At 43.2% G+C, this 15,305-nt stretch overlaps 2 protein-coding genes across 2 annotated transcripts; both read right to left on the reverse strand.

The window, feature by feature from the left end:
- Positions 1 to 3,449: 3,449 nt before the first annotated feature.
- LOC6529811 (trypsin) lies at positions 3,450 to 4,282 on the reverse strand. The gene has a single exon (XM_002090757.4). It carries the CDS (start codon positions 4,258 to 4,260, stop codon positions 3,484 to 3,486), a length of 777 nt encoding a protein of 258 aa, XP_002090793.1. The 5' UTR covers positions 4,261 to 4,282; the 3' UTR covers positions 3,450 to 3,483.
- Positions 4,283 to 10,159: 5,877 nt separating this feature from the next.
- On the reverse strand, positions 10,160 to 11,201 carry LOC6529814. Its single transcript, XM_002090760.3, has one exon. The coding sequence runs from the start codon at positions 11,046 to 11,048 to the stop codon at positions 10,644 to 10,646; it is 405 nt and encodes a 134-aa protein (XP_002090796.1). The 5' UTR covers positions 11,049 to 11,201; the 3' UTR covers positions 10,160 to 10,643.
- Positions 11,202 to 15,305: the final 4,104 nt, after the last annotated feature.

The raw sequence follows: 15,305 nt of genomic DNA on the forward strand, positions 1-15,305 counted from the left end.
TAGGTATTTAAAGGCGTGGGATTGAAAACTTTCAGCAAAGTAAATGAGTCTTACTGTTAATATTAATTTAATTTCAAGTGTTTAAGAAATAAACAAAGCCAAGCTCTGTATCCGATTTGAGCAATGAGCCCGCAAGAGGTTAAAAACTGCGAGTTACTCAAAACTTTTTGAGCCACCCCGATATTGACACAATCAGAGTCAAAGCTGACACAGTTTCTCCCTTTATCTGCCACTCGGGCAGACGGGCATAAATTATATTATGTTATGCAGAATAAAACGAGGCGAAATAAGAGTAAGAAATTAAAAAGTGAGGATGAGGCATCGCCCGAAGTTGAATTTTATGCGGCTAAGTCCGCAGTCTGGCAGTTCGAACGGCCCCCGTCGCGTAAATCGAGGAGTTTTGAGCATCAGCACCGGCTGAAACACTCGTAAACCTGTTAGAAGGATGCAGTAGCGATGGGAGGTCGAGAGTTAAAAACGGCTGATTACATTTGAATCCCCTCATAACTGTCAGAAAGTAACTTGGCTGCAGACTGGACTGCTCCTGGCCTGCCATCGGCAACGTGGCGTATGCGCAATGCGAGGAGCGAGGAGCGGGAGTCAGAGCGGAAGCCAGGGCATCGTCCCGGGAACGAGTTGGCTGTCATTATGTCATAAACACATGAGGAAGCCTGATGTTTATACTTAAAAAGCGCTCATAATAAGGCTGCCTGTCAGTTTGCTTGGCTAGAGGCCACCGGTCGTAGAATCTGCGATCCGATACGTTGCGATGCGATGCGATGCGATGAGATTGGATGTGTTGCGATGGAAACTGCAACCTGTCCAGGAGTTGGATGCTTTTGTTTCACGCCACAGGACTCTGCCCCGAATGAACGATTCGTATTTATATCCGATTAATGCAGCTCGATGAATGCGCGATTTAAGTTTTGGTTATCTGAAAGTAAAACAACTGGGCTCTGATAGATTAAAGTTCCATTGTGTAAGTGCCGTAATTATTTTACAAGACTCTTATAACGTTATTTATATTTGCTTCTTTATTCTTCTTATTTTAAAACACTCACTTTAAAATTAAAGAATAACTTGAATGGTTGAAAGAATCTTACCAGATATTTCATAAAGTGCAATATGTATACACGCATACTCCTTAATAATATCACAGATATTCCTCTTTCTCTCTCGGTTGAGCCACCAGATTGGACCCACTTTATATGTAAAATGTGGTGTATTTTATGGTGGCGTTCCATTCCACGGGGCGGCTAGTTGCCTGAGTGCCCAGACTGCTGCGGTTGCCAATATATCGCAAAACGTTGTAATTAAAATTGTTATCTTTTGAAATTGAAGCGCACACATAGACGGTAAGTGTCGGTGTATCGGAAATCCATGCAGGACGTCAGCGATTTGCGCTATGCCCCACTACTGGCATACAATTTTTCACCTGTCTCGATGACTAGGAGCCTGATGCCCGGCTGCCCGGCTGCCGGGGTCATAACTCCCAAATACCCTGGAAATCCCGACGCCATACTGAAAACCCCGTCACCCCGACTGCTCTGCCACTTGTATTAACTGGCGTTGCAGAGGTCTATACCTAAAATTGCAGGGGTCAATTGCGGGGGCACAATGTGAGATATTTTTGGCATTTTTCAAAGTTGGGTGTTTTCGAGTATATGATACACGAGGAGGGTGCAAGGGAAGCAAGCGATAAATTTGTATGGGAGGTGCAGCTTATGAAGTTTATGAAAAGAGGGGTTTAAAAACGAGGATTTGGAGAGTATCGCAGCTAAATCCGTCTATTATATATTCCGTTTAAATCGTAGAAAAAACAGGCCTTGTGAAACAGAAAATAATATTCGTTTTTACGCACTAGCCAACTTTTCTCAAAGTCTTGGTTGGCATACAGATACTTCCAAACACGTATAATTTACATACATTTTAGTTACTCTACTTTCAGCGAAAGCAGCTTGACTACCACTTTTATGTGGATTTCTTCAGTTTTCTTAAAAATATTATTAATCAGAACATATTTACAAACATTACAATTTGAGCTTGTGTTCATAAATTGGCAGTACTATTGTTCTGGTCACTACATATGTATGTTGTCCATATTAATAATAAGTCATACACAGGTTTGTGGTATAATGGCTGCTAAAAGGCAATCTCAGCAGTTGACTTTATAACTTAGTGTCCTTTGTCCTGAATCCTTTTAAACGCTGACAAGTGATGTTAATCTGGGCTGCTAACCCTGCATGGCAATCCCCAAATGCCACGACATGCCGTCAGCAGCCACAGGGGGAGTAGTACGGTAGACGAGTTGTCTATAACTTGCTCATTTATTAAGTGATAATAGACTGGAACCTGTTCACGCAAAACAGGCAAAAGGCGACAGACAGCCCCAAAATATGCAAAGAATTGTGCACTAAATGGGAGTTGACAAACTTGGCCACCCGGGCATACACATATATGCCATATACACACATACGGTGGCCACAACAATTTCATAAGAAATTCGTGTAAGTCTGTTTGTTGACGCCCCAGCATATTACTCACCAGATACTTGGGCATACAACTTCATGGCTCTGCCCTTGTGAGCTTATCCTCGCTCGTTTAAGTTTGGGCTTGGCATATGTAAAACTTTAGGCAAACATGACAACACACAGCCGAATAATATCGCATGCCATAAATTACACTTAAGTATTTAACAGCTTTATAGAAAACAACCACCAACCAACAGCCACGCCCCCAAAAACAAGATCGAGCCAAGCTATAAAATACCGACAAAGGCGAATAGACAAAATGGGCGTCAGCAACACGAATTGCTTTTCTGTCCAAGAGTACGAACAAGCTCCTATTTGCATGGCTCTGTGTCGCAGTCGTATCCCCCATTGTATCTAGTATCTAAATACATTTTTCATCAAAATTCCAGTCTGGCCTGATTGCTGAGGAGGCGGTGTTTCCTGGTGCCTGGGTGTGGCTAGTCTAGCCGAAATCGCGATGACAGCGAATAGCTTGTGAAGCAACAGGTCGGGGTTCTTGAATTACTGCCCAGTCCGGCCAAAAACGGATTTATACATTTTTTTGGGATAGATTTTATACAACAGTTAGCAGAAAAGTGGTCTCCATTTGTTTCACTTGACCAGATCTGGCTTGGCTTTGTTTGATTGACTATTAAAATCGCAATGGTATTAGATTTACAGCGCTGCACCAAAAATTGTAGTATTTGAATATTACCTAATCTGAATAACGATATTGCAGTTGATTAATTCGATACATAGATACCTTGAAGTAACCCCAAAAGTAGAACAAAGTAGGAAGTACTCTTAACACTGAGACGATACATTTTGAGCAGTCATTGGTTTTTACATGACAAATCCATTATCCATTTCAGAATATTCGGAATCCTGTGAAAACTCCTGAAAAACTACTCAATGTATGTGCATATATAAATACATATATATCTTGAAATGCTCTTGCATTTATTATTTCCGTTTACAACGAGTTAGCGGTGTTTTCGATCCAGGTCTTAAGGCTGGCAACATCGGCATAGACGCCGGGGTAGCCGGTCCAGGCACATCCGTTGCCCCAGGACACCACACCCACCAGTTTGTTTTCCGCAACCAAAGGACCGCCGGAGTCACCCTGGCAGGCGTCCTTCTTCTCGCCAGTGGCACAGACCATGGTCTCCAGGATCGAGTCACTGCCGTAGTTGTACGTGTCCGTGGCGCAGTCCTTGTAGTGCAGCAGATCCACCTCCACCTGGAGAAGGTTGTCGGGGGAGGAGCAGAAAAGGAAGCAGGTGGTGCCCCAGCCGGTGACCACGGCCTTGGTTCCGGAAACGGCGTCGGAGTCGGCCAGTTCGATGGCCCGGATCTTAGAGGTCTGGCGAACGGGAGAGCTCAGTTTGATGATGGCCACATCGTTGATCATCAGCTTGCTGTTGTAGCCCTCGTGGTACTTGAAGGCGCGGACGCTGATCACCTCACCACCGGAGCTCCTGGACGTGGAACCAGCACGGACCTGCAGCTCGCTGGCGGCGTACGATTGCATGCAATGGGCGGCGGTCAGGACGGTTTCCGAATCAATCAGACTTCCGCCACAGAAGTGGGAGCCCTTGGTCGTCTGGATGGACACCTGGTAGGGGAAGTTCTCGATGTCCGCGCTCTCGCCGTTCACAATCCGCCCGAAGGGGAAGTCCAAACCGGGATTTCCATGGCAGGAGGCAGCCAGGGCGACAAGCACCACCACACTCAATAGCAAACGATTCATTCTCACTGTGATCACTAACCACAATCCGTTCCAGGCCTCCACTTTTATAGCCAAGTGATCTCAGCCCTGGGCCTTATCGATTGACCATGCGACTGGCTGGCTTCGCAGTTATAAATCAGAGTCTCTCTATCAGGAGTCTAGGTCCATGACGCCTTTCGATTTAGGTTTATTGTTCTCGGCAATAATCGCAAATAGTTAATCTAACAAAGAGCTTAACAAGTGCCTATATATGGGAACCAAAGTATTCTTGCTCTAAAGATAGAATTATTTTGGGATACTCTCATAAAAAACAAAACACATATAAAATAACCATAGTATACATTGCTTATGTTTTATTGGCGATGGAGCGAATCGCGTGCCAATCACAGGTACATATTGTAAATCAATCTAAACATTTTTATAATTCTGTTGATTCTGGTTAGGTGATATTGTTGATGGCAATAATCAACCTGCAACCGAAGACTTTAATTTTATTCAAAAAAAAGGTCAATGCGTGGGAAATTTAAACGTCCGATAATAATAAATTATATATACTAAATTTTTGATATATTGTTGAACTTAAAGCTTAAAACGATAGTATCATTCCGCAGATTCTGATTCAAAAATGTTTAATCTCTATCAAAATTGAAGAAACGAAAACATGTGTTATTAAATTAAACTTAATTAGTTATCACAAATACTTTCTTTGTCCGCAGTCTTTGCCATGACAAGGTCATAAACCAATTAGGACAAATAAAGGGGGACTGGAGTTCCTCAACCGCATCCGAACAGCCTCATGTGATTCGACTATCTTGAACTCGATGTTGAATCCTCAGAATGCAGTTCTGAAACATGCCGGAGACAGCTGCAATCTGCTCAGCCAACACAGCAGTCACAAAGAACCGCGAACAGAATAAAGCTTTATCTTATCATGCAGACGCTAAAGCCAGTCCGTAACTAACTTTCGAAGGACATCGTGGGTGGAGTGGCTTGAGTGGTTAGAGTGGGTTGGGGCAAGGACCCTCGGGGGCCACGAACAAGACAAACGATGGCGAACTGAGTTGAGTGGAGTTGACCAGCCACGAGCAAGTGCAGCAAGAAGTTAACATGACCATGAATTTGAGCTGCCAAAGTTCATTTTTAATTTACCGCGCACACACATCCTCCGAAAAGGAAACGCACTCCGACGAGAACAATCTATTAAATCCGCAAAGGACGAGAGGGCAGCGGCAATGCACAGGACTTGAAGCGGGTCTCATGTTCTTCTTCTTCTGGTTCTTGTTCCGAAAAGTTGTTGATATCTATTACCGAAGATTCGAAGCAGTTCGCCGGCATCCCAACTCAACTTAACTCCGATTCGGCGAGGGAGGATGTGCATGTGGGATGTGTGTGGTGGCAGCGACTTAAAGACAGTTGCCGGTTGAATAGAACCGACTGCCAACTGGGCAACTGATGCTGCGACGGAGGACTGACTATTCTGGGGGATGGAGGGACACACCCTGGCACATCCACATGTCTGACATGACAGTTGGTTATGCCGGGGCCACAAGGCACGTAGCGCAGTGCAGTTAAGATTTGGATTTCCTTCGCCGGGCGTATCAAAGGAAACAAAGCAAAAAAATCTAGGAAATACTACAAAACACTTATCTGGGTGACAAATAGAAAAAGAGCTGAATACAGCAGGGGAACGGGGCTCCAACAACATTGAAGGAAAAATGTCTCTGAGTAGATTAAAAAAAATATGAGAAAGGGGATCCAACGAAGCGACCGCCTGCAGAATGGAGCTATACAAAGCTGGCAAATGGCTCACGTTGTCGTTATAGCGGTGGCACGACGGGACACAAGTCCACAGTGTAGCAGGATATAGCGAAACAACAATTGTAAATATATTATGCTTAAGAATGAAGTACACGGATCCTGAGTTTAACAATATAAATAATAATGTTCACTTGAATTTCGAGAGTTTTTAACCCATGGTCTTGCTATTCCTTTTGTAAGATAAATTATTAATACAACTAGATTTTACTCGATGAGAACCCCTGTATCCGCGACATGGTCATGGCTGCTCATGTGTGCTGGCTGTTGTCTTAGAATCGAGCGCCTAGACGACCTGCAGGCGCTTTTCCAGCGTTTTTGCGTTAGTCTGCTGTTGCCATTTTGTTTTCAGTATTTACTTTTTCTATCAACGCACTGTTGTTGTTAATATTTGCAAGGCGACTTTATCTTAACATGATCGAGGAGAGGACCAAGGACCCACACCCAGCACGCATGGCCGAGGATGTGAATGGGGGTGTGCGTTGCGTCTGCCATTCCCTGTGTCATTTAAAATCATTTTGCAAGTTTTGAGCTGACTTTGAGTTTGTCTTTCTGTTCTGTTCCACTTGCCCCAGACTTTCCCCACACGGCTTCCATGCGTCCAATCTTCCGGCTTCGAGTTCAGTTCATGTGCACGGGTTTGTTTCGTTGTAGTTTGCTGGAGTGTCAGAGAAGACAAGCTATCGGAAGGAGGGGATACAAAGCCAGGGGCTCAGTTAGTGTTAAGTCCATCAAGTGAGCAGACAAATAACTGCGTTGGATCCGATTCGATTGCATCTAATTCGTTTATGGCTCCGGCCTACACAAGTGTGTGGCTCACATCACAAAAAAAGATATGTAAGATGGTATAAGCTACACCAGACCTCATTCAGCTAGAATTAACTTTCTGCTCTCCATTACTCACTTCGTTTTATGTTTTTCCAGAGCATTTTTCATTTGTCAAATTTCGGTTAAATTAACTTTGCCTTTCCCAGTTTTGTCGAAAATAATATTCTGACCCACTCATAAACCACTTTCAACTTTCGCACTGACAGTACACTCCACTAAATCATAAAAAGAGATGAAAATATGATGTGTCCCGGTCCATAAACCATTTGAGAAGAATCAACAAAAAGCAAGTCAAGCTCCCGTTCCGAGGACATTCATATTTTCCCACCGGTTCGGGGGTCCATAAAACTCCTGGCGAGAGTGCGACCATTTCTGGTTAGGGCCCCCACATATGAGCCATAAAAGAGTAACAACAAATACTGAAATTGTTATTAAATAACAACATAACAATATCTAATTTCAACAGGAGGAGGAGGTGGAGGGTGTGGGCCGAATAATATTTAATAAATTTCGTTAGATAGGTTAAAGGTATAATACGGGGAGTGTATCTGGGGACCTGGGAGGTCGTAACCATTGCATATTCTTCCCATGGGGTGCCCATTGTGGCCCATTGTTGCCATGGCTGCCAGTTGGAGGCTCCGCCAGACGGCCTATTAACCACATTTTAAGCATAATTGAATTTCGTGCATAAATTTCGGTTTATGGGTCGTCGCAGGGAGACCACAACCCGGCCAGATTATTACATTATTTACTGGGTGTGTGTGTGCACGAAAGAGACGGCCAGATGCCGTGCAAGAGAGGGGGGACCAGGTGGCGCCACCAGACGACAGGGGCATCAATTTTTCATGATTCCACGTTTCTGTTGTTTCATGCTTTTTTCCCGCTTTTTGAAATGGTTCACTGCCCCCCGCTGCCGTCGCTGTTGCTGAAAGCCCCAAAAATATTTATTAAATTTCTTTTTACGATATAAACACAAACATGGCCCCAAACACGAGCGAGTACTGGAATAAGCCAAGCAATTGGTTGCAGTCTCGCCTCTAATATGTTTTGGGGTTAGCAAAGAGAGAGGGACAGAATTGTATAGGGATCCCAGATTAGTGAGTTAGAACCTAAATTGATTGCCCAATTGGTTGAATGAATAATGGGATCCGCAAATAAGAGTCAAATGCATTAGTTTCTTTGATATTTCTTGTTTTTGAATAGAATAAGTACGCACGGGTTTTCCCTATCAAACTTGTACGACTCTTCAAGTTTTACCTTAAAATCATGACTGACTAGCTGACTGAAAATCAACTCAGATTAGCCCTGCGAAATCAGAGGTCTAAATCAAACCCTTCTTACCACAACACTCATAATCCTTTAACAGTGATACAGCTATCTTTATGATACAACACGGGTATGTCTCAATCGAAAAGATAGTCTTGGAGTTTCAAGAATCCATACTCCTATTCTCACAGATTTCCGATTGAGATCAACTGGAAAAACTTCTGTGGCGGAACAAACAAATCTTTGGCCCCCAAGCTGGCGAAACCAAAGTTTCCAAACAAACAATTGCCGCTCCATTTAACCGACTTTCCCCACTGAATCACACATATGCTGGAGTCATATGTTAACCCTCAAAGCGTTGCCAAAAAAAAAGGAAAGGAAAGAAAACTGTGAAATGGGGTAAAAAATACAAGTATGTTCAGCGAAAGTTCATTGCCGCTTTTTAGGCGCCAACAGAAGCTTACTGCGAAAAATTTCACAGAACAAAAAAATGCCAGCCAGAACACGAACACAGGCAACACATCAACTTTTTATTAGCTGCAAAATAAACACGTGGGGTGGTGAGAAGAGGGCGGGATTTTGGTTGGCTGCAGAATCCGAGAGCAAGACGCAAACAGCAAACAAACAGCCGACAACACAAAACGCAAACAGTGGCGGCAAGAGTTGAGTAACAAATATTTACAGCGCGGTACAAGCTGGCCCAACTGCCACCCAACACCCACCACCCATTTTAGTCCGGCTATTTGCCTTTGTTGTTGGTTAAGACAGTGCCAAGGACCCACAGTCAATGTCGAGGTCCTCGCCGCGGTCCTTCGCGACTTAATAAATCTTATTAAAGTGCGCACAGCCTCTAAAATATGCTACGTTTTTATTTTCCGCTGTTCGTTTCGTTTTTCGGCCAACGCCACACCGCGGCATTTGAACGACCATTTAGAGGCCTACTGGAAGGGAAGTGGGTCTGTCTACCTCGCGTTTGCTTTACATAAATTTATTTCTCACTCCGCCACGAGGACTATTTGGCATCAAGGATGGTGGGCAGGAGGGTCACACCCGGCTTTAATGTACATCAATTTGGGTTGATTGTCGACCATAACAGCGGGTTGCAGGGAATTACAATCGGGTGTTGGTCGCGGTGGAAAATGTTTAGCCAAAAAATGTTATTACATATTATGAGTGCCAGTAAGAAAGCTTGTTCCTTGATTTATGGGCAACCGTAGCTACCTTTTGCACTACTTAAGTAACAAGGACATGGCAAGTGAACTATACAGACATAGAACTCAGTAGTTTGCCACCAGAAGGTACAAGAAATTTAGGGTTTTTCATGTTTGCATCACATGACTGTATCGTAATTAACTACACCAATTACTTGCATGTATCATTATGTTTAGCAACAACAAACATTTTCACAATCCCGCCGAAAGGACATTGGTTTCCCCACATTGGGTTTCCATTAGGGGTTTTGGATTGGGAATGGTAGCGGGGGTCCATAAATTTGCGGTCTTAATTCAGTTGAGCAGGCCGCCCTCTATTTGGTTTCGCTGCTTTTTTTGCCGGCTCCCCCTTAATCGCGCTAAATTAGATATAAGTCGATGTTCATGGCCCAAAACGCTGCGAATGCCAAAAACGTGGCTAAACACCCAACTTGTGATTTGCTCTGCTCATTCGCTTGGGCATCTAGAACAAATTATCGAATTAGTTTGTTTTTGTGGTCGGCCAGTTTTTATTAGCTGTGTAGCGCTGCACTTGGTCAGAGAAATTGATTTCCCTGTTCACAGAACTGGCCGAAACAAGATAATTCCGGACAGTAAATTAAGTTTACCTCGCAGACAGCTGCGAGCGGTCCCCCTAATTGGCAAAGCCATTTCCCTCTATTAAAAGCGGAATTCCCAAGGCACGACTTATCTAATCGCTGACTTGGCCGATACAATCGTCAAGTGTTTTCGGCCCGTCGACCAGGAATTCCCCAGCGAATTGGTCATATTTTTAGTAAGTGGCATTCGTTTGATCCGGATTAAATTTGCAATGGTTAAAGAAACTTTATTTAAATTTCAAGGTGCTTTGAAAAAGTTAAAGTGCCTTTGGCTACAATTCGTCGTCCCAATCGGCGTCATCAGCGTGACTTGTATAACCTTTTGGCAAATCATAATAATTATGGTAAGCATTGCCGAATGCAATCAATCATTGGGCATAGATGGCGTCCAGAGTCCAGTCAGATTGATTGCCCATTGGATTGTGATTGGGATTCGAATTCGAATTGGCACTGGGGAATGGAAATGGAATCGCTGTTGACGGATATCATCTCAGGGCCGGAATCGAGCTGTTGACTCAGTGCAGGCCACACACACTCGAATAGTGTTTTTTCAGGGGAATAAGTTTCCACGTGTCGCCGAATCCTTTTTGGCTCATCCTTTTCCTGCCGGCTCCATTTTGCTTCTTATAAAGGGGTCTTCCGCCGCCTTGTCGCCGTCGACTGTCCATTGTCGTCTGAATAAACATTATGGCCGTGCTGCTGGCTGACCGGCGAGCAGATTTCTTTTGTCACGACTCAGGAATCCACGGACAACCATATACTTTTCGTGGACCAGCTCGAAGAGCTCCTGCTGGAAGTAGCCGTGCTCCAGAAAGCGCGCATCCTTGTGGCCTCGCCGCCGTATTTGCTTATCCCTCAGCCGAAACTCGCGCCACAGCATCTGGATGTGCAGCCATTTTTTGGCAATGAAGTCCAGCGTTTTTCGCTCGGATGGCGTTTTCTTGTAGTTCGAGAACGCGTGGAAGAGGAAATTCGCACTGATTTGCTGCTGCAACGCCAATTGGTCCAACGCAAGGATATTGCCCTCGTCCTTGTGACCCGCCATCAGCGAATAGCTGGCGCCCAGCTTTAGTGCGACAATGTTCGGCATTTTTTGGCTGTTTAATTTATCGCTCGCACTGCCAATTATTATAATTTATTCGCCGGCCGCGGTTTGTTCAATAATTTTAATTAATACTATTACTTTCTCTGCACTGCACAGCGCCTGTGTGTTCGGCAGAATCTCTGCAACTAAATGTTGGGCACCAAGTGCTGTGTTTTTATAGCGATACCAATTCGACTTTGATAAACCTACGGACATAAAAATAGTAGGTCGCAATGTGTGGTTTTTTTTTATGGGTTATTGAAGAACCTGATTAAAGGCAATGAAGCAATGCACGTGCACTGGGAAAAGTGAAAGTTTTAGCGAAGTTATAGATTACTCTTGAGCTTTTAAATATAATTTAACCAAATTTGTATGGATGCTTTTAACGGATTTGTATTTATTTGAAGAGCTTTATATGTTGCCTAATGGCCATACTCTATACCTGTTGAATACCTTAAGGTACGCTCTGCTGCTGTCAAAACTGAAGAGCCTGGCTAAATACCCTACCCTATGTCTAGAACGTCCTTTCTGGAATGTCACGTTCGGTGCGCGGAGGCGGGCAGATAAAGCCAAAACGCCAGTTATCAAATCACGCTCACGGATCCAATGGCTGATTCATGGTGGCAGTCGAATGTGCGCAATGCGCTATCGGGGAATTATTGGCCGATAAGCCTGATAAGCTCCCGTCCGCACGCACCGGCCACCCACCCACCACTACTAGTCCCACTTCCAAAATCTGCCACCATAAAGTGGCTACAATAGGGATAGGGCCCGTCCTGACACATTAGCCTACTCAACAAAATCGTTAGACCAAAGTCAATGAACACAATCGTTGAGCGTTTCTGTAGGCAACAAAATTTTATCGCCCCCAAGTGGGTGGGGATTTCGGCAGGGGCTCCACTAGTACTACAAGTTGAAGGGGGTTTTGGGGCATAAAGCTTGGCAATGCTTGTCGTCAAGTGTCGCAGACTCATCGCTGATAATTGTTACGATTATCCACGCCCATGCCATCATGGCCTCGACGACATCATTATCACGGAACGCCCAGCTGCTCTTTGAATTTAGTGTGAGTTAGATGGGGGGAGAATCCATTAGACTTATTCGTTACACTCATGATTTAATTATGTTCCCACTGCGATTGTCAAGAGGATATCAAACCGCATTTATGAAGTCAAAAAGTTATTCAGTAGCAATAGAGCATCCCCGTTCTTAAATTCAAACGATGGGAGGAAAGTCCTCTTATATTGCAGCTTTTTCAAACGTGTTTTTCCTTTTAACCCTACTATAAATCAAATCATAACTTTTTAAATATACTACGGAGTCTAAATAATATACAACAGATTACTTTTGCATTGAATTTAATTTCAATGCCGCTTTTCAACGACTTTAATCAAATGAGCTGTCAATTACGAGATTCTGCCATTAGCCTTTCGAATTTTTTAGTTGCTCATATTTATTCGCAATCTGATTTTATTATGGCGGACTTAAATGTGCTGTTTGCACCGCCGCTTAATATCAAATGAGCTGTCAATCACGATTATTACTAACAACAAGCTTCACTGCAGGTATTCACTTATTGCATTTTGTTTTTATTTTTCAATAACAAATATATTGGTAATTTGCTTATTTGTAGCTTTCGAAATTTTCGTAAATTAATTGTCGAATAAAATGTAATATAAGCGAATAAATTCGATTTAAATAAACAAACAAAAATGCAGTAATTGTGGTAGTCAATCAAATGTGTGGTTGAAGTCCAAAAAATATTTCCAAGCTTAACTTCTGTCAAAATTAAATGGTTAATATTTTTTAATTGCCATTCAAAGATAATCATGTGCTCGTAAAAACTTTCAATTATAAGCAGATTAAGTTCATAAAAATAATTTTTCTGATATGGTGAAAAAAGAAATTAATGAAAAAACCAGACGGCTTCTACTAAAATAACGATGCAGATCATACTTTGGAATGGAAATGGGCTTTAAAGCTAATATAGTTTGAATTTAATTAAACATTTCTGTAAACGAAATTCTTAAAACAATTACAATAATTGATTTGTTGAGTTGAAAATAAACTAATAAAGCTGAAATTGTACGGAATGAAAAGGATAGAATGACTTACATGGGAGACACATGCAATCCACCTCAGCCAGTCGATCTTTCCATCGGCCACTCCACATTATACACGCTTCATTCCTCTGCACATTTCATTGGTCAATTGACTGTGAAAACCTGTGAAAACAAAAACACAGCCGTGGAAGGGACAGCAGAAGGACCGAGCTCCTGGCCAACAAGCCATGGAAAATTACTAATGCATTTCTAAAGAGTTTTTCATCACTAAAGTCCCCAGCAGCAGCTGCTAACTGGATGTTACCTGTAACCCGACTCCGGCTGCCATTCTTTAAGGCAAATATCATTAGCATTATGATGCCACTCCGCCCACCGACCACGCCACTTCCACTGCCATCCAGCTGGGTCCCATCCTCGTCGCAGTTCGCAGTTCACAGTGGCCCATCATCAGCCAAGTTCCATATGCACATTTACACACGCCGCTTGGGGGGCCGCTCCTTCACACACCCTGCGGACATATATGAAGTATATGAAGCGTTTGGGGATAATCCGACTTTCGCATATCCTCTTCAGGACGATTTCGAACTATTAGGACTCATGTTGGTCAACGGAACAGGAGTTTCTAAGGTATCGGCCCATTTAAATAGATGATAGATGTAAGATAATTATACTTCAAGTAGTCCTATAACCTACTATGTGCGTCCTAAAACCAAGGATGTCTATACTACGAGTATTAAACATCAAACTAGGGGAAGTGCGGAGCAGATAGGCGTGCAATTAATGTCCTCAGTGATAACCGAAAGAATGCAAATGTTATTCAAAAGTTTTTGAAGCCTTAAAGTTTGTGCGGCATGTTAGCTCTCAGCTTTTTCAGCAGCAAAGATGGGTAGCGCGGGCAACAACAAAGTGAACAACAACGCGGACAGGAAGCAACGCACGTTGAGTGAGAAAAATCATGTGCGCAAATACAGAGCAGATTGCAAAATCTATTGCCCGCTTGTAGGCGCAAATGTTCACTATGCGCTGCATGGCACAGTGGGTCCAGCATGCAGTGTACTTTCAGTTTTTCCCCTGAGTTTTGAGTTACTCTTTGGATTTGGTGGCATTTCACCTACCGTTGAATAAGTAGTAATCTTGCCATAATTTATAAAAATATATATCACGGACTTAATACATGTTGAAATGCGTTTTTAGCAATATTTTGATGCTCTGTGCACTGAAAGCTCGTTCGAAAGTGTGCGTTCTGTGCTTGTGTCAGTTGGTTGCCCGTGTAAGTGTTGCAATCGAGTTTGCGTAGTGCAACTTTTTGCCTTTCCATATTACTTGAAAAGCAGGCGATGCGAGCGATAAATATATACAACATATTTCCATTTGCAGGATTGCATAAGCTAAAGCCACCTGGCCATATTTCAGTGGTGCTTGTGGTAGTGTTAGTGGTTGTGCTGGCTTAAGCCACACGCATGAAAAACTCAGTCAGGCCTGGGTATTATTTTATTCAATTTTTGTCAATTTGTTGCTTGTATACTGGCTGAGGCCGGGGTGGGCAGCTTGAGTGGAAGTAAACCATTCAATCAGCAAGATTTTTACCTTTACCCCCACATTCACATTCACACCCACACCCAACCCCACCAGCACCCGATCTCGATGGCTCGGTAAAAATGCTCTGCATACATTTAGAAGCCCAGCACTGTTTACTTTGGGCTGAGCCTGAAAGCCCCACAGTCTGGCAATGAAAATTGTTATGAAATTCTCAGCTCAGCTCACTGCAATTTTTCTGCCTATCTCAATCTGTGTAAAGTGGCCTGGTTGTTTGACAAGTTGCTGGAGTTTTTGGTCATGTTTTTGATGCTGTTTTATTGTTGTTGCCAACCGATTGTGCTCTGGTTTAAGCCATTGATTGCATTGAGCTTGGGCCTCCTTGATTTTTGACTTTTCCATCCGACCAACAGCAGCAGGGTAAGCTGAAGTTTTTATGTTTTTTTTTTGGAAATTAAACTTCACTCCGACTATGTGTCCTTTATCGTTTGTGCCTGCGCAGATGAGGACATAATCTGACTGATGTTGACTGAATGGATAGGCATTTTGTAGGCCTCTGCATTATCCGGATGCACAAGACAGGACAAGTGTACTTTGTCTGCTCTAAAACGAAAGTTGGGGGTTTACTGCGAAAATATCCTGCAAAGTCAACTTAACCTCGATG

Source organism: Drosophila yakuba, chromosome 2R (genome assembly GCF_016746365.2).
Source record: "Drosophila yakuba strain Tai18E2 chromosome 2R, Prin_Dyak_Tai18E2_2.1, whole genome shotgun sequence".
NCBI classification, from domain to species: domain Eukaryota; kingdom Metazoa; phylum Arthropoda; class Insecta; order Diptera; family Drosophilidae; genus Drosophila; species Drosophila yakuba.